The following is a 19,435-nucleotide window of genomic DNA, read 5'->3' as shown; positions in this document are numbered from 1 at the left end:
AGGGCAAGACATTGCCTAGAGCAAGTAGGGGTTGAGGACCTTGCTCAGGGGGGCGATGGTGAGTTCACTTTGCTGACCTCAGGATTCAAACCGGCATCCTTCTGATCACAGGCAGTGTGGATTCAAACCGGCATCCTTCTGATCACAGGCAGTGTGGATTCAAACCGGCATCCTTCTGATCACAGGCAGTGTGGATTCAAACCGGCATCCTTCTGATCACAGGCAGTGTGGATTCAAACCGGCATCCTTCTGATCACAGGCAGTGTGGATTCAAACCGGCATCCTTCTGATCATAGGCACCGCGTCCTAATCCAGGGCACGCCACCCCCTACTGGCCTACCTTGCGGTTCCAACATGTCCGTGTGGTTAAAAGAGTTATTGTGATAAAAAACAAATTGTGTGAAGGCTAACATGGACACATACCCAGCAGAGGTGCAGGAAAACTCTGCCACCTTCAGAATTCCAATGTCACTTCTGGCGGAAAGGCTGTTTGGGGAAGGCAATGGCGAAATCTTCATTGTAAATTCGCGAGCTATTTGCATTTGGGCCTGCTCTTGAGATTAGTAATGCCGAATATCCTTTTTCTTGCGAGGAGAGGATCCTATTTTGTATGCATTGGATCATAATTTATTACAATGAAACGTTCTTTGTTTGGCACCCGGTGATGACAAGCGCGGAGACGGGGCCCTGACCCGGGGGCCACTCAATTTACAATTAAATTTAGCTCACCAGCCTCCTAGTCATTTGTAATTCTTTGCTGCAGCCTCTCTAAGTTCCAGCTTAATTGTGTGCCGTTGAAACTCATTGGCTAAATGTTCCAGGAGAAATGAAAAGCCGCCCAAAAAAAGTATACTATGAAGTATTACTATAAGCAGACAAAATATTTCAGCAAACCTGAGCCTTCTTTTGACTGCTGTCCTTACTGACTGTGTGGGGAAGGATGACTTGGTTGACACTATTGTGCAGCAGTCCCACAGATCAGATGATAGACTAGTTGCGGGTTGCCAAATGCTAACTGTAAAATCCCACAAAATGGAAGGATTTGATCATTGCTCCTCTGAGGAAAGTCGACCAGGAAATACAGACTTCGGAACGACTAAAATCGAGGTTAAAAGGCAACTAATGAGCCAGTAGCCAAGGTACCCGGTCTTTCCCAGACCATAATGGTCACACCGCTTCTCTGCTCTGAAGAGTGAATACTGTTCTCTTCTCCATAGTAACCTCTCAGTTTTTCAGGTCAGGCTTTTGTCTGCTTTGAAATCCCAGGCCCCCGTTTTTTGCTTACGGGCATATTCTAATCTGCCATATCTGTTTCTTCTCTTTTTTCTTTTCAATTCCGTGGTGCCGATGAGTGGCTCTCCTCTTGAGCAGGAGCCCTCATAACACCTTGGTATCTCGCATGCCCTCTCTCCTCGAGTGGCTGGTGACAGCACCGACAGCTGCTTCTGGGCTGCCGTTCACGGCTCCGATCTCTGCCTCGGGATGCAGATGCACTTCACGGTTTGCCCCAGTCCTTGCTGGTTTGTAATTACGCCCGTAATTCGTTCGGCCTTTTGAATACTCCAAAACTGACCACGCGGTTCTCGGATTTCCCCTCACATTCCATGTCACTTGCAGGCAGGTGGGTCTTGGGCATTCGCTACAAACGCTGGGATCAAGAAGAGAAAGGCTGGGAGGAAACTTACATGCCTTTTCATGCTCTCTAATCATTCAATAGACAACAATATGCAGGAAAAGTAGACACCCGTAGTCAACAGTAACGGTAAATTTACTCTTTTTGCAATTGGAATGATTCCGTACTATCAGGTACAATGAATAAATCAATAAGAGCAGAGCACTTCATATATTGTAGTGTACGTGGACAAATTCATATTTAGAAGGAAGTGAACCTGTGATTGGAAATGTAGCGGCTTTCATCAGTAAGTATAAGAAGCACATCTATCAGAAGGACTGGTATCTTTATGTGGGGGGATTTCTTGATTTTTTTTCTGCCAGCTCTGATACCTCATAACCAGTGCAGAACATGAATACTTGCCTGTCGGGGGAGGGGGAGGGGGAGGGGGGAGATCCTGCCTTTAATGATAATAATGGTAATAATATTTTATTGCAGTGTTTCTCCTCGGGGGCCCCCATAGGGTCGGCGTTTTTGCTCCTTCCCAACTCTCAGGGAATCGGAGCCCATCTGGGGTGCAGCATTGACCCTACAAGGGCCAGCGTGTGGATTGGTGGGCTAAGCCTGTGTGCCTGTAATCAAAAGGTTGCTGGTTCAAACCCAACCTCGGCACGTTTGTGGGTCCTTGAGCAAGGCCCTTAACGTCCAGCTCCCTGGGTGCTGCTATGGGTGGCTGCCCTTCGCAGACAACTTACTCTACAACAAGCAAGTTGAGGGAGGCGTAAACACAATTGCCCCATGGGGATCAATAAAACATCAACTATTAGTAATTCCCTTTTCGCCTACCCCGTCTTGCTCTCTATGATACACATGTAGATGAGAGCAAGCTTGGCAGCAAAGGGCAGCCACAAGCACCCACGAGGCTGGGGGGGGTTAGGAGCCCTGCTCAACGGCCCCCGGACCGGCACAGAGCCACACAGCGAGTTAAAAATTAAGGTGCAACAAAATTACAACATAGACACTGACTTAAAAGCAGGCATCTCATCCTCAGCACAGACAGTGCAGTCCTGTCCAGCTGACAGCAGGGTTAACAAATGATAAAAAGGGGACTGTGGGCTAACTCCGCCCTCGTGGCCTCTCAGCTGTAAGCCCCTGTCAGTGTGCCGATCCACACTGCCAGCCCATTCCTGTTTTTCTGTAAGGGCCGCTGAATAAATACCATGCTCCTGTCTCCAGGCTTCCTACACCTCAGCCAGGTCTAAATAAAAACCGCACAAAGGCAGCCAGCCCCCTCAGCATCTGTAATACTTTGCAGATGGCCCCGGCTGCAAATGCATTTCACGGATCCGTGCAGCAATATTAATAATGATAAAAAAACACGTGCGATGTGACGACTACGCAAAGCTGCCGTTCGCCGCGCTTCCAATCCGAAAAGGTCGCCCAAACAATGCTCGCTGGCGAGAATGATGAAGCCAGGTTTCGGTGCAACGTTTTAAAAGCGTCGGAAATGGGAGGAGGAAAGAAATCGTGCCAGCATGACTGAAATGAAAAGAGGCAAGCTGAGAAAACAGGGCCAGCAAAATGGCTTAATTTTGGCTGCGTTTACTCTATGCCAACGCAGTAACGCAGAGAGCTCTATGGGGAAAAGATGAGGTGTTCTTTGGTCTGGCAGACTCTCGCTACGACCTCTCCTTAAATGGCAAGTTGGAGCAATTGTATTTTCCTGTTGTTTCATCCCCCACATAATGCAATTGAAAAGCTCTTCTGATGACAAGATTAAAGATGCCCAGTACAAGTGCATCCGTGTATTTTAGTCAGGGATGGACTGGCCATCTTGCACACCAAGTCTTTTCCCCATAAACCGACAGATATGTGGGCCTCATCAGCCTCATCACCCTCATCAGCCTCATCACCCTCATCAGCAAAATTCATCCCTCGGCACCGTGGGAGACCAGCTCTGATTTTAGCGCATATTACAAGTTGATAGGGAATTTTCTCGTTTATCATTACAATTTATTTAGCAGGCATATTTATCCAAAGTCCTTCTTTTAAGGATAAAGCAAGGACTGACAGTTCCTGAAGCATTTGGGGGAGGGGGGGGGGGGGGGTCAAGGGCCTTGCTCAAGGGGCCAATGGTGAAACCACTCTACTGACCATGGGATTTGAACCACCAACCTTCTGATCAGAACCACAGCATCCTAACCTAGCCAAACAACTGCATCACAGTTATGCGTTATGAAGAGTTTTAGATTATTCATAATGGACTTTCTGCTCACCTCAGACTGCAAGAAATACAAGTGGTTAAAGCAATAATGAGCAGCAATGTTGAGTGTAAGAGTTGTCTACAGGACATCTGAGCATGTCTGGTAAATGTATTGCTTCTATCAAACTACCTAATGCTTTTTCAGGACAATGTCAAGAAGAGCACAGAGGAACAGCTTAGATGGGAGGCCACCAAGTCACACAAAGGAAATCACATACTGCATTCATTTCTATAGGCACAACCCTAATCCCAAGTATGACAGCCTTAACCATAAGTAGCCAAAATACAAAGCTTCTGTACATTTTTCTTTTTTTTTACTGCATTCACAGATTTTTATGGGCCGACAAAATGTCTCCAAAGGTGAAAATTACAGTTTTTTTTTGATCACATTGTGGAGATATTCGGTCCCCACAATGTAATATACACATGACTACACACCCACGTGCGCACGCGCACGCGCACACAGGTTCAAATCCTACGCCTACCAATCCTGGGAGTTTAAGGCATGAGTGTTACCAATTGAAATATGCATATGGCTTCCAAACGATTTAAATTCTCCTTTGAAATAAATTCTGCCATCGATAGTCATTATCTCGACCATGGCTATTGAGCCGAAGACGGAGCCTGGCAGCCTACGTTCGGTTACTGTAAGCGCTGTATAACTCTCGACGGTGATGTCAGTCTGTAAGCGCTGTATAACGCTCGACGGTGATGTCAGTCTGTAAGCGCTGTATAACGCTCGGCGGTGATGTCAGTCTGTAAGCGCTGTATAACGCTCGACGGTGATGTCAGTCTGTAAGCGCTGTATAACGCTCGACGGTGATGTCAGTCTGTAAGCGCTGTATAACGCTCGGCGGTGATGTCAGTCTGTAAGCGCTGTATAACGCTCGGCGGTGATGTCAGTCTGTAAGCGCTGTATAACGCTCGACGGTGATGTCAGTCTGTAAGCGCTGTATAACGCTCGGCGGTGATGTCAGTCTGTAAGCGCTGTATAACGCTCGACGGTGATGTCAGTCTGTAAGCGCTGTATAACGCTCGGCGGTGATGTCAGTCTGTAAGCGCTGTATAACGCTCGACGGTGATGTCAGTCTGTAAGCGCTGTATAACGCTCGGCGGTGATGTCAGTCTGTAAGCGCTGTATAACGCTCGACGGTGATGTCAGTCTGTAAGCGCTGTATAACGCTCGACGGTGATGTCAGTCTGTAAGCGCTGTATAACGCTCGGCGGTGATGTCAGTCTGTAAGCGCTGTATAACGCTCGACGGTGATGTCAGTCTGTAAGCGCTGTATAACGCTCGGCGGTGATGTCAGTCTGTAAGCGCTGTATAACGCTCGACGGTGATGTCAGTCTGTAAGCGCTGTATAACGCTCGACGGTGATGTCAGTCTGTAAGCGCTGTATAACGCTCGACGGTGATGTCAGTCTGTAAGCGCTGTATAACGCTCGGCGGTGATGTCAGTCTGTAAGCGCTGTATAACGCTCGACGGTGATGTCAGTCTGTAAGCGCTGTATAACGCTCGACGGTGATGTCAGTCTGTAAGCGCTGTATAACGCTCGACGGTGATGTCAGTCTGTAAGCGCTGTATAACGCTCGGCGGTGATGTCAGTCTGTAAGCGCTGTATAACGCTCGACGGTGATGTCAGTCTGTAAGCGCTGTATAACGCTCGGCGGTGATGTCAGTCTGTAAGCGCTGTATAACGCTCGGCGGTGATGTCAGTCTGTAAGCGCTGTATAACGCTCGACGGTGATGTCAGTCTGTAAGCGCTGTATAACGCTCGGCGGTGATGTCAGTCTGTAAGCGCTGTATAACGCTCGACGGTGATGTCAGTCTGTAAGCGCTGTATAACGCTCGACGGTGATGTCAGTCTGTAAGCGCTGTATAACGCTCGACGGTGATGTCAGTCTGTAAGCGCTGTATAACGCTCGACGGTGATGTCAGTCTGTAAGCGCTGTATAACGCTCGACGGTGATGTCAGTCTGTAAGCGCTGTATAACGCTCGGCGGTGATGTCAGTCTGTAAGCGCTGTATAACGCTCGGCGGTGATGTCAGTAAACTGCTGAAGCCTCTTCGGCGAAGCACTTACATTTGCATTGCTTAGCAAGTCTCGCTCTCCTGGGACTCGTAATGTCATAATTCTCTACAGTACATGCTGTACCAACTATTATTTTATCTTTTTTTGAATGGAATGCAGTTCCAATCGTCACATGCATTTCTACTGACATAGCTCATTTAAACTTTAGTTTTATAGCGAACACTACAACCTGGTGGTAAGATTTGAAATGGCAACATCATATTTAAAAAGTGTCTTGCGCATTAACAGACCACAGCCGTACGGTAATGCATTCGTCTCTTAATAAAACACAATAAGACATTATGTATATCAGTGTACTGCCAGTCAACTACCTCAATATACAGCATATTTAGCATTATTTATTTATGGTTCAGACCAAGAACTATTTGCGTCGTCTTAATTACGTAGGTCTATTTGCAGACTTTCTGTGCAGCATGCGGTCAACATTCAGCACATCTGACAATATCCCTTTACACCTACTTCACTTATTCTTGACAAATACCGAGATGCTGATTGAGAAATGTTAGTCCAAACAGGGGGAAGAGGACAAAGGACGGCAATGAGAGAAGTTTGATCTGCACAGAAAGATAACTTCAGAAAAGCGAGGTTTAGCTGTTCGGAGCGGAACCTTTCAAATGTTTTGTATTTTGCATACAGATTAGTGCCTTCAAAAGAGCATCTCATTCATTATTAATCGGTCCAATGCAGCAGAAACCGAATGTGAGCAAATCACAACGGCCAGGCAATACCAAATCCGAAATCTGTATATGTAGTGTAATTACATATAAAATTTCTAGTTTTGATTGCTGATATTTACCCATATGTGTTTTATTACTGTTTTTTTATTTATTTATTCATTTATTCAGTTGTTTTTCTTGAGGCTTTATCTCAATGTGAAACATTGACACTTGACGTCTGCATACAGGATATGACTAGGATTAAAAATCAGTCCGGGGCTTTGCGGAAGCTCACGGTAAATTTTGCTGTTCCACGTACCATCAGCCCACCGGGATAATAACTGCTATGCCAGATGGCCAGTCCAGCCCTCTCCGTATATCCTGAGAACACCCTCACGTCGCAAGATTCAAGGCTCGAGGTCTTTTATTGGCCAACGAGTTCATCAAGAACATTCACACAACAGACAACTCATGCGCAGCAGTGCAGTGAAAACAAGCAACTCATATTTTACAACACATAAATTGCAGGGGAAAGAAGCATTGCAAGAAGGCCATGTCTAGTTAATATTGATGCAGAAAAATCGTTTGAATCTGGGAGCCAGTGTCTTGATGCTGCAATACTTTTACCATAATATACTAATAAGCCAGCAAAGAATTGCTAGATAGGCCTAAATATTCAATGATAACCCAGGGCTGCAGGAAATCCACACAGTATGGTACCATAACAAATGCAGTTTAAAAACTGTGATCATTGAGTCATTGCCATTCAAACAGAATAATCAACCAGCAATAAATAAAACAGCTGAAAGCAAAGCCATTCATAGATCTGCACATCTATTTTCTTTCATTAAAATATGTCAACCAGGGGTACATGTTGCAGAATTTGTCTTACCTCAGACTCTCTCCAGCATTCTGGCAGGCCTGCTAACCTATTTACATAATTATATCATTATAAAAGTATTCAATTTTTTATGTGAAGGGCAATTGTTCAGAATAATTGTTGTTGTTTTTGTTGCTTAGCAACACTATTAAACGTTTCCCATTTACATGACTAGATACTTTGCGGAAGCAATTCCGACTAAGCAAATCTCTTTATAGCAGTAAAACAGCATAATTACCAGTAACAATTCAAAGTAGGAAGAAAAACTAAAATCAGTCAGTAATGCATCTATAAAATACACTGATGCAGTTGCTCTTCTTAAATCAACCAAGTACCTTACATGCAGTTTTGGCTAGAAATAAAAATGTTAAGCCTTAACAAAAAACTAAAAGACCAGCAGCATGGACTTTCATAATAATCTGGCGAAACTGGATCGTAAAAACTATACAGCTGATGTCAGCATATTATGTGAAATCATGTGAAATCCATGAATTTTGATGGTCCTGTGAATTTCAGATGATTGATGGAGAAGTGTTGGTTTGTGGGAATCTTCAAAGATGGCAGAACGTCCTTACACCCTGAGGAAACATTAACAACAATCCTTCAAGGCATTCATAGAAGAGACTGATCCATGTGAAAGAAAATAAGAAAATGGATGGACAGATGGAGGGATGGATGAAATGGAGCAAAAACAACAAAAAAATCCCAGACCTTAGACAAGGCAGCGCAGTCAGACACACAAACTTACAACAAGAAGCACATCCCTGCAAAACACACACACGTTTGTAATCCTATCTTTGTGGGGACTATCCATTAATTTCTATGTGAAAAACAATCTCTCTCTCTCTCTCTCTCTCACACACACACACACACACACACACACACACACTCTCTCTCACACATACACACACCCCTGCACATCCACTCTCTCTCTCTTATACACACACACACAGAGGAAGTAAGCTTTCACAGAACGCATATAGATGTAGTGAGACAGAATCGCACATAATTCAGCACAAACTCACATTCACAAACTCCCCTTTTAACTTGATGACCCTAACCTCACCTAAACAGGAGAGGGACAAAAAGTGAGGTGCACTGAGAACATTAACAGTGTGTAAGTGACATTAAGAAAAGGATGTTTAAAACAGAACTAACCCCAAAGACTTTTTGCTGTGAAAGGGCACCAGTTTCATTTGGATCACACATACACACAATATATATCTGTCATCTCCATGGATGGGGGGGGGGGCACATTCCTGTTCTTTGGTCTAGGTTGTGCAAGATTGTGATCTGCACAGATAGTCAGCCATCTTTATATAAAAAAAAATCAAAAAACAATTAATAAAATGCACATGAATAAAACTGCAAGATAAACAAACAGTGACTTAAAAGGTGGTTTGTTCTGGCTGCTCTGACTCAACAAGGTGACAAATCACGCAGCACAAACTGCAGCCCCATTCCAACTGTGACTCTCCCAGCAGGACAGGACACCTTAGACTCATCGAACAGACAGAAAATAAATAATGATAATAATAATAGAAAAAAAAATGGCAAAAGTTTACCATTGAACATCCACCCCCCAGAACTCCAAACAGCTATCACATCATCCTCACACACAGGGGCATGGAAAACAGCTCCTCAAGCAGCATAAATGTTCTTCAAATACACAGAAAATACACAATGTACTATGGCCACTGACAAACCATCTTCATCACGGTTTACTGTGCACTCGTAACACCAGGCCTATGTAGATATTCTAATGCAGCAGCAAATATATGGCTGCCTTAATACACCCTTAATGAAATGTTTACCCACAGCTGAATGTTCTTTGATAAACAGTATCTACACAAGCCCAGAATACTGCACTGCAGAACATTTTGTACCCATCCATTCCCAGAATGCATTGCATTACACACACTATATATATATGGCAGACAGGTAGAAAAAGGAACAAAGAAATGCATACGCGCACACACACACCAGACGAAAAACATAAAAAACAAAAAGTAATGTATCCATCCTTTATTAAACAGATATCTATTACAAAGTTATTTCCTCCAAAATTAGCTTCTTTCAGTCAATGCATAATCATTAATTGTCTCTAATTGTTATAAATCAGTTGGCAGTATTCAAACAGCAATTCTTTTTTCTTAAAACATAAATATAAATTATGTGCAATAGGTCTGATTTCATTGTGAAAAGACAACTGAACGCTGTCATTTTACTTTTAGCATTAAGGTCCAATTCAGTACCGTTCCTTCTGGTCCCATTTAAATCATCCCATGTCTGTAGATACTGGAAGCCTCAGCAGTACCTCAGCACTGCATGCATGTACTTTCAGCTCATCTTCTGGTGTAAAGACACAACCCCCCCCCATATGCTCTGCATCTCAAAAGCAGGCTTGAAGATAACAGACTTTACCCCTGCATGAAGACACAGCCTGATTCCATCCATAGCTTAGCAACAAGTATTAAGTGAGGAAACTCATCAGGAATAAACCAATCAGAGAGACCCTTTGCAAACACAAGGCAGTATATGGTCACCGCTTCCTACATAACACTCTGCAGCAGCGGATGCAAACCTGCATGTTAATGATACCCAGAGACCTGTTAACAGGAGGGCTGGTGCCTCTCGATCGGCCCGGTCCGTGTTACGAGCAGGCGTTCATGCTCGACTCGCGTGGGAGCACCAAGGCTGTTGCCCAGAGTACATCAAAACCAGGAATACACTGAAAATTGGTCATATCCAATTGTATTTCACATATTTTATTTCAACTACTTTCAAGCAAATTTGAAAGACAAATAATAATAATAATAGTATGTACGTGTCAAATTTTTGGTGACCTTTTGGTAAGATTCCATGTATTACAGATCCTGCTAAATGGAACAAAGTCATTTAGGGCCAGGCAGTGTATGTGTGTGTGTGTGTGTGTGTGTCTGGGGGGGGGGGGTCCATTGCTTCTTCAACCAATGTGGAAATAGAGGACTCCACCACGGAAGTCAAAAACTTCATGTAGAAGCGTTAAAAGTCTTTCAACGCATATTTAAAGGAAAAAAGAAAACGGCAATAATTTTTGTCCTTTCAGGTTCTCTCAACCCACTTCAGGTTGTAAGGCAAAAGTATTTGCTTAAGTTGGAAAAAAAAATGTAAAATCTGTCGGCTGAGCTGCATTTGGATCCTGTAATGGGAACATGAAAATAAAGTATACAAATGACTGGGACACTCAGTACTGCTCCTGCAGACCACACATGAAACGGAGCAAAGGGATTCTCCAGCAGGACACCAGGAAACGAAAGGTTACACCACTGGGCCCAAATGCTTCCGAGTAGCTAGTAAAAATAATCATTATTATTGTCATAAAAAGAACCCAGAGGTGTCAGAACCCTATACATTTTGCACATTTGTAGCACAAATACACAGTGATCACAAAACAAAATGACAAGCTTCACAATATTCATGGCTTTCTGTTAACCTCTCTACACAATATACAACCATCTTAATTTCAATGATTTATTTGTTTTTCTTAGTCCAAGGAGGAAAAAAAGCTTATGTACAATAAGTCATTATTATTACTTCTGGCCTAGTAAATATTGTCATTTCATTTCATAGCTCAAACAATCTTTTGTTTGTTTAAATTTTAATATTTCTTTATTACAAAAATGAAAACCCATCAGAAACACAGAACGGATTCAAGAAGCCAGAGGAAGTCAAGTTCTAAAAATATTTAAACCTTTAAAAAGAAGACATTCAAAAATTGTTTATTTTTCTGGTTAATAAAAGAAAGATACACTAATGAATTACGCATAGTACGTGTGTGTACATGTGCTTGCGAGTGTGTGTGTTTGAACATGTATGCTTGCACGTGTTTTTAATATGAAAATGAGATTTTTATATGAAACATGAGACTTAGCAGTGACACAGAAAACGTTACAAACAAAAGCAAGAACGAACCCTCAACGCCAGACTTAAAAGCAAGAACTGCACCGACTCGTGAGCTAACCAGCTGGGCGTGCATTTATTAATATTTAAATAAATTACGAGAAGCCGCCGCTCGTAATCGTGTCGCCGCGTGACTTCTCCCATATTGCACCTGCTGTTCAAGTTTGTCCATGAGGATACCGTAGCCAGGGGCCGCTCGCGCTGCAGGCCGAAGGCCCCATCCCGCGGAAGGACGCTCCTGAAGTCCCCCTCGATACACCCTGCAAACTGAACCAGCTACGAAAGGCCAGCGGGAAGGAAAGCGTCAGGACGATAAGCTCCCTCGTGGTGGAGGACGTGGGAAACTCGCCGTGTACGAGGGAACACTTGGGGGTGTGCTGGGAATCCCCCAACGAACTCCTGCCACCCCCCCCCCTCCCCCCCCACAGGTGTCGAAACCCACAGACCTACCACCCCTCCCCCCATGAGATAACGGATATGCAGGCCCCACAGATTTCCGAGCACACGCGCTAGGGCTGTGGAATGAAGCTTCCCCCACCCCCCCCCCCCCCCCGCGGGCCACGCTGGGCACCATATTCCCTCAGCGGGGGGCAGCCGACCAGTCAATTCTTGACGGCTGTGGCCCACAGCAAGTGCAAAGACCTTAATTCCCCCACCCCCACACACTTGGGGCCACTGCTACACTATTCAGACTGCACATAACCCCCCTCCCCACACTCCCACCTCCCTCTTCATGCTTCTCACTGATTGGGGGAGGAAGCAGGAGGTCAATTGTAAGAACACAAAAAATGCTGAGCTGAAAAACTAGACAGTACAAAGAAACTTAAGACGTCTATGCCACTGGACATAGCTGTTTAACTGGCATGAGACAGAGCAAATCCAACTCCGCCCACTTCCTGCTCTCTCTTGAGGTCTGATTGGTGTTCCTATTCTACTGCTGTTTCGGTTCACGGAAAGCATGCGGGGGCACAATGAAGATGACCCCAATGCATTGCTGGTATAGACTTTAACCCTAGCCCTGCAATATAATCATGTTTAGTCTTAACCTATGCTTCCGTCTTACCCATTTACATACAATACATCTGACACGCATTATAGTCTGCTAGCTTTTTCATTATCGTCTCCCAGGCGAAGCACCTCTCAGGTATACAACCTCCCCCAGAGAAGACGCCGTAGATTTGAAGTTGGCAAGAAGTGCTCTAAGCTTTTCACAGAAACACTGCATCCCCTCCCCCCTCCCTGGCTGAGGGTGCCCCCACCCTGCCAAACACCCCCACTACAAAGGAGAGGACCGTAAGGGATTGAAAATACTACACGTAGTAATAATAATAATAATAATAATAATAATAATAATAATAATAGTAAAAATGATAATGACCGTGATGCTAATCTACATTGCAGGAAATGCAGAAAGAGAGAAAAATAAAAGTCTGTCCCAACTTGTCAAAGTCACAAAGCGGGCGGTACGCACTGAGCACCTTCGTAACACTGAAAGCGGTGACCTTGACCTCAAACCCTTCTCACCTACTTCCCAGGGTGGCCGGCAAGCAGGCGGGACGGACCCGGGAACGCGCCACTCAAAAGCACTGTCCACCCACCCCAGAACAAGGCTGACTGCCCGCACCCGCCACATCCCAGCATGCACTACCCCAACATGCAGGACTCATTTCCCATCATGCCTCACCCCTGGCTTGGGGGGGGGGGGGGGGGGGAAACAACAATAACTTTTGTGACATGGCCGCTAGATGGTGCTAGGCTTTAATGGTCCAGATGGATCCAAAGAAGCTGATCTCATCATACGCTGGCGACGAAAGGGAACCGCACGTCCCGTAACTGAAGCGGCCCGTTTCGCTCGGCACGGACCCGGTACGAGCACGAGCGGAACCGCGAGCAAAGCTGATGAGATCAGGCCGAGGAGGCAGCTGGGCCAGAATTTCACAAACGGACACTGAGAACAATAACTAACGGTTGCAGTAATATAGCAGTAGCCGTAATAATAATAATAAACTTGAAAATGCATGTGAAAGTAAATCCCGTTATTTTTGTTTGTTTTTTTTCTCATTTCCCTTCGTTGACCGTGTGGCTGTTGGCTGGTAGGCACACTAACAGGCACTGCATGCGACAGGAGGGGGCAGCTATGGTGCAGTGTGTGTGTGGGGGAGGGGCGGGGTGGGGCGGGGCAAGGGGGCGGGGCTCATTTCTGTCCAGTGATGGACTGCGATATGGAGCGAGGAGGAATCATGTCCAGCAGGTACTCCCGCTGTCGGTCAGCCAGGCTGGATGCCTTGTGGGCTGCGATGCCCCCGGGGTTCAGATAAGCGATGTTCACCCCTGTGAAGGACGGAGAGAGAGAGGCGGTCAGCCCCCGCCCGGCTCCTCGGACACCGGTCACGCGCCCCCCACCCCCCGCCCCCCGCCCCCCGGGCCGACGCCGCCTGTACCGGGGATGCTGTACAGCTGCCGGCGACTCTCGTGCTGCGCCCGGCTGTTGGAGCTGCTGCAGCGCTTGCCCGTCATGCCCATCAGACTGCTGGCCACGGACAGCTGGGAAGCCTGGGCGAAGTTGGAGAGTACTCCCTGGGCGGAACCGGACAGGCCCCTCTGGAGGGAGGTCGGTGGCTGGGAAGCCTGGGGCTGAGACACCTGGAGGACAGAAGAGGGACGTCCCCCTGGACCGGTGAGAGACTGGACAGCATCACTGCAGACAAATGAGGGAATGACGAGATGGAGGGCTGGCCGGGGCTTGAGCCACAGCCGTCTGGCTGACCTGTCTGAGCGCGTGGTGTCGGATCATGGAGTCCGCCTTGCTGATGCTGGGCACGGTCTGGGCAGAGCTGGGGGACAGGGCAGCTTGCTGCTGGAGCCGCTGCTCGATCTCCTGTCATACACACACACGCCACAGGGGGGCAGTCGTGACCGGACTGGACGGCATCCCAGCATCAAGTAGCCAGAGTATATTTTCAGGAACAATCCATTTCACCCCTCCCCCACCTCCCCCACCTCCCCCACCTCCCCGCCACAAAAAAAAAAAAAAAAATTACAAGATGCATCTGCTAAGTATTTACTCATTTCAACGATTTCTTCCAAACAGGGGCGTAGATAAAAAATTCAAGACTCCCTGACAAAATTTCTCCTTGCTTCCTCCCAACCAATTTTACACATAATTTTACATATTGAGGAGCCCCTGTACAGTGTTGGGCCCCCTGAATCTGCCAGGGTATCCATGCCCCTGCTGTGCCCCCGTTTCCCAACGACATGCCCACCTGCTCCTGCTGGAGGGCTTTGACGAACGCGTTCTTCAGCCGGTTAGTGTGCTCTGCCTTGAGCGCTTTCTTCTGATTGGTTGTCATGCAGAGCTCGCACAGGATGCGCCCGCCCTTCTCCTGCTTCCAGTGCGGGGTGAAGTCAGTCTTGCACTGGGCGCACATGAAGGGCTCTGTGCGTGAGGGTGCTGCTCGCATTTTACCTGCAGTGGCACAAAAAAAAAAAAACAATTACAGTCCAGAAGAGGGCGCCAGAGAGGACCTGGAGAAAATGGTCTAAATCGGGCATTATTGTTTTCTTTTGTTATTTTTTGGAGGTCACAAGCTTTTTTCTTTAGTCTAAATAGTTACTCACGGCATTAAACGATGACAATACCCCACCGAGAAAGCCGATGCAAATCCTAAACAAACGCAGCAAGCTTTAGTCCCATCTGGAGCTCCCAGCTGCCACGGCCCCCTCCCTGCAGCTCACCCTGGCTGTCAATGACGCTCTGCACCACCTCTTCCAGGCCCACCATATAGATGAACTCGCTGTTGGCGGCAGAAGGCAGGAAGTGTAGCAGTGGGGCCGGCGGCTTGGGAGGCGGGATCTCCAGCAGGGTCTTCTCCAGTTGCTTGCGCAGGGCTAGCTTGGCAGCTGCCTGGCTGCTAGCCGAGTCCGACAGAGAGCCCACTCCCGGGCTGGGCAGGGCGGAGGGGCTGACTGCGCCCACCCCCGCTCCGGCGGCCTGCATGTGAGCCAGGTTCATGTAGATGGCGGAGGAACCCGAGCGCTGGGAGGTCGACACCTGCTGGCTGGTGGCCTGCAAACACAAAGACGGACCGGGAGTCCGTTAAAGGGGTCAAGGACACTCATGCAAGAGGCGGCTAGACTGTCAGACTTGGCAGAACAAGAATCAATGCAAGGAAACCCCACCAGAGGGAGAAATGGTTAAGGAGCCAGCAGGAATTTTTAAGGAGAAGTTCACACTTCATACCATCTAGACATTATACAGTGATATGCAGTATTTGGATCCTCCACAAATAATTTCACCAAAGCAGAAACACTACAATATACCTGAAAATACAGAGGTATAGTGGATTATCGTGATACCCCAATTACCTTCACACTGCATCAACAAAGAGCATCCACAATGTAATATAATGCCATCTTATACTGCTCACAGGCGTAACTAAAGCCAGTCGAGCCCCGATACTCAAAACCAGCTGAATTCCTGCTGGTATCAGCTAATTAACCACAGTGCAGGAGGTGCTGTACCTGCTGGTAGCCGATGGCCCCGGCGACGCCTCCTGCGGAGGAGCGCATCACGCCGGGCTTGGAGGGCACCCTCTGACCCTGCAGCTGCGCGGGGTTGGGCGCGATGACGCGGGGCGACATCATCACCTGGGGCATGGAGGTGCTGCCGGCCGATCGGATCACAGTGTGACCCTGCGATGGTAAAGGTGGGACACAGACGATTAAAATTAAACAACCTCATACAAATTAAACTGACACTGTGGGGAAAAAAAAGCAGAAACAATGGAAAGAAGCAGAGTAATGAGATCAAAAGAAAAAAAAAAAAAACAGGAAAATGCATTTTTACAAGAAAAACAAGTATCTGGAACAAGCACTAGGTGGCAGCACTGACACTGGTAACAAGCTCTAGGTGGCAGCACTGACACCAGTAACACAAAAGTCAACAAGCTGCCAAAAGGCACCCTGTGGGGGTGGGTTTGGGGGAGAAAAAAAAACACTGATTCATCTCGGATGAATAGCAGCCAAGAATAAGGAGAGACACTGCGAGCCCTTCTGTGCACAGGGAGGTCATACTGTCGAGCACATTTCCCGCTTTGTCATCCTAACGATGACCCCCCCCCCCCGACCAGTAACTAAACTGCCCCCTACCCCATGAAGGACTATGTACAAGTAATAATGAAATGACGCTTTAATTTCCATTTGCACACATATACACAGTTGCCATTGCACACAGTTTGGGATGAAGTTTGGGCTCCAAGTGCAGGATCAGCCATTTATCTGGCAAAACTATTCCCTCCAAGGATGGGACTTGAACCAGCAACCTTCCAATCACAGACACAATGGCCAAGGGCAGGGGTCTAGATCCTGATCTCACCTGAGCTGTTCGCAGGTTCTGAGTCTCTGGGCCGTGGTGGCCGGGACGAGATGGCAATTTGGTGGCCCCCTGGGAGCCGTGGATGGCAGACGTCTGCACGGAGGAGGGGGCATTCTGGACCACAGGCACCTGGTATGGACACAGAGACGTGACCACCAAATGAAGGGGGGTTCTGGGGACACCCTTCAACCTGAGTTTAAGGTTTCTTCCATCTCACTAATAAAAACCACTGTGCTTCAATGTTTCAGCATCCAGGAGAGAGCAACTTCCCTGTGTATGCAGCACTCATAGTGAAGAGCGATGCAAATGCGCGCGTCCACACACAGACAGACAGACAGACACACGCGCACACACACGCACACACACGCACAAACACGCACAAAGACACACAGACACACACACACAAACAAACAAACGTGTAGTCATATCTTTTTGGGGACCGCTCATTCATTTCTATGGGAAAAATGCTAACGCTAACTATGACAACCGTAACCCCTACCCAGCCCTAACCATAACCATAAGTAACCAAGCTAAATACAAGAATTTTGGCATTTTGAGTTTTTTCATTGCAGTCACGGATTTTTATAAAATAGAGTTTTCCCATATGGGGACAAGGAAACTGGTCCCCATATGGTTAAAACAAAAAAACTAAAAAAAATAAAAAATTTGGTCCCCACAATGTAAGGTATACCTGGACCACACACACACACACACACTCATATTAATGGCATCCTAATAAAGGATGATAAAAGTGATGAGGAACTAAAGTTCTAGCCCTACTTGAAGAAAAACAGCGATATACCTAATATACAAATTACAGCTTTTGTTTCAGGATATCTGCACGTCCCCCCTACACACACATATGAACAGCATCCGCAGGGCCTGAGGACGCCTCACGTTCCCCCTACACACACACATGAACAGCATCCGCAGGGCCTGAGGACGCCTCACGTTCCCCCTACACACACATGAACAGCATCCGCAGGGCCTGAGGACGCCTCACGTTCCCCCTACACACACATGAACAGCATCCGCAGGGCCTGAGGACGCCTCACGTTCCCCCTACACACACATGAACAGCATCCGCAGGGCCTGAGGACGCCTCACGTTCCCCCTACACACACATGAACAGCATCCGCAGGGCCTGAGGACGCCTCATGTTCCCCCTACACACACACGAACAGCATCCGCAGGGCCTGAGGACGCCTCACGTTCCCCCTACACACACATACACATGAACAGCATCCGCAGGGCCTGAGGACGCCTCACGTTCCCCCTACACACACAGGAACAGCATCCACAGGGCCTGAGGACACCTCGCAACCTCTGACCTTTTGCACTAGGTTCTCCTTTTGCATCTGGCTCTGCCGCAGCTTCTTCAGTAGGACCAGCCGGGCCTCCTCCAGACGCAGCTCCTCCTTGAGGGCCTTGATCATCTGCTGACGTTCCTCGCCGCTCTTGCCCTGGGGTGCGGGGGAAGGGGGAGCTTACTCTTTGAGGATAAAATGCAGAGTGAGCTTCGCATACCTCCTGGGGTCGCGTCAGGGCCCTGGGGCGGGGCCAAGTGCGCAGTCGCCTCCCCGCCTGCCGGCTACCTTGAACATCTCCACGTTGGCGGCCCGGAGCCTGTCTTCAGAGCGGGAGGAGGCCCGGGGGCTGGAGGCCTCATTGTCAGACAGGACGATGACATCTGGAGACGGCGTGTGGCGCTCCCGGTCCGGCTCGCTGAGGGGAGAGACACACATACAAAAAGGGACGTCGTATGAAGACAAAATTCCACTTGCATACAAATTTATCTATCAGTCAAACAATCCTCAGCAAGCCCCGCCCTCCAGTCCTGGGGCCCCACCTCCCTCACCTGCGCCTGGCGCTCATGTCCACCGGCTCGTCCCCCATGTTCTCCTTGCCGCTGCGGCCCAGGCTCCCATGGGCCGACACGCCTCCTCGTAGGGTCCCGTTCACCTTTTCCTCGTAGGCCGCCGAGCCAGAGCCAGGCCCGCACCGGGGGTCCCCCTCCAGGCCGGCCAGGTCCTTCCTCTTCAGCAGAGCCAGCATTTTCAGCCTCTCCATGGCCTCGTGGCCCTCCATCTTGAGACGCTTGGCCAGGGCCTCCTCACTGCCCTCTGGTGTGTCCAGGCCACGCTTCAGAAGGTTCAGCCTCAGCGCCTCCTCGCTCAGCCTGTCCATCCTGGGCCCAGAGAGAAGGGGGCGGGGTTTGTGAGCGCAACAAACCTGACACCGGGTGTCTCGCACGGCCCCGTGACTGACGGCTACGTTTCATCTAAGTCACTACTTGCCAATAAACCTGCGCTTCTTTTAAATATGCAGGAGTTATATTCCGTATAAACAGTGACAAAAATAGGACATTAAACTCCCAGCCATGGAAGGATGCAACAAATAAGAAGTCTTGATACGTATCTGGCGAGTGAACAAGCCCTCCGTCCAACATCCCTACAACCAGAAACATTTCCAGAGTCAGGACAGGAGGTCACTACTAGCAAAGGGGACGTGTTTATATTGTCCAAGTCAGCTGTCTACCCCAAAGTGATTAATCGCAAACCAATAAAGTAGATGTTTACACAACCCACATCTGCACCAGCGGGCCCCAACAGGCG

The 19,435-nt window shown here is 47.8% G+C and overlaps 1 protein-coding gene across 4 annotated transcripts in view; it reads right to left on the bottom strand.

Annotated features, from left to right (window-relative positions):
• Window positions 1-9,514: 9,514 nt before the first annotated feature.
• Window positions 9,515-19,435, bottom strand: part of LOC111838336 (transcriptional repressor p66-beta-like) — a 28,137-nt gene continuing 18,216 nt past the window's right edge. For 3 of the 4 annotated variants that reach the window (XM_072716140.1, XM_072716139.1, XM_072716141.1), the window contains exons 2-11: window positions 18,679-19,008; window positions 18,416-18,545; window positions 18,152-18,283; window positions 16,821-16,949; window positions 15,968-16,138; window positions 15,182-15,512; window positions 14,710-14,912; window positions 14,214-14,324; window positions 13,888-14,089; window positions 9,515-13,777 (exon numbers count right to left, since the gene is read on the bottom strand). In XM_072716140.1, coding sequence (XP_072572241.1) covers window positions 13,641-13,777; window positions 13,888-14,089; window positions 14,214-14,324; window positions 14,710-14,912; window positions 15,182-15,512; window positions 15,968-16,138; window positions 16,821-16,949; window positions 18,152-18,283; window positions 18,416-18,545; window positions 18,679-19,007 — 1,875 coding nt within the window. In that variant the 5' untranslated portion in view covers window position 19,008 and the 3' untranslated portion in view covers window positions 9,515-13,640. The remainder of the gene's footprint in view (window positions 13,778-13,887; window positions 14,090-14,213; window positions 14,325-14,709; window positions 14,913-15,181; window positions 15,513-15,967; window positions 16,139-16,820; window positions 16,950-18,151; window positions 18,284-18,415; window positions 18,546-18,678; window positions 19,009-19,435) is intronic. The other variant, XM_072716142.1, reaches the window with a different exon arrangement.

This window comes from Paramormyrops kingsleyae, chromosome 9, assembly GCF_048594095.1.
Source record: "Paramormyrops kingsleyae isolate MSU_618 chromosome 9, PKINGS_0.4, whole genome shotgun sequence".
Classification (NCBI taxonomy): domain Eukaryota; kingdom Metazoa; phylum Chordata; class Actinopteri; order Osteoglossiformes; family Mormyridae; genus Paramormyrops; species Paramormyrops kingsleyae.
This window is presented reverse-complemented; position numbering and strand designations above follow the sequence as displayed.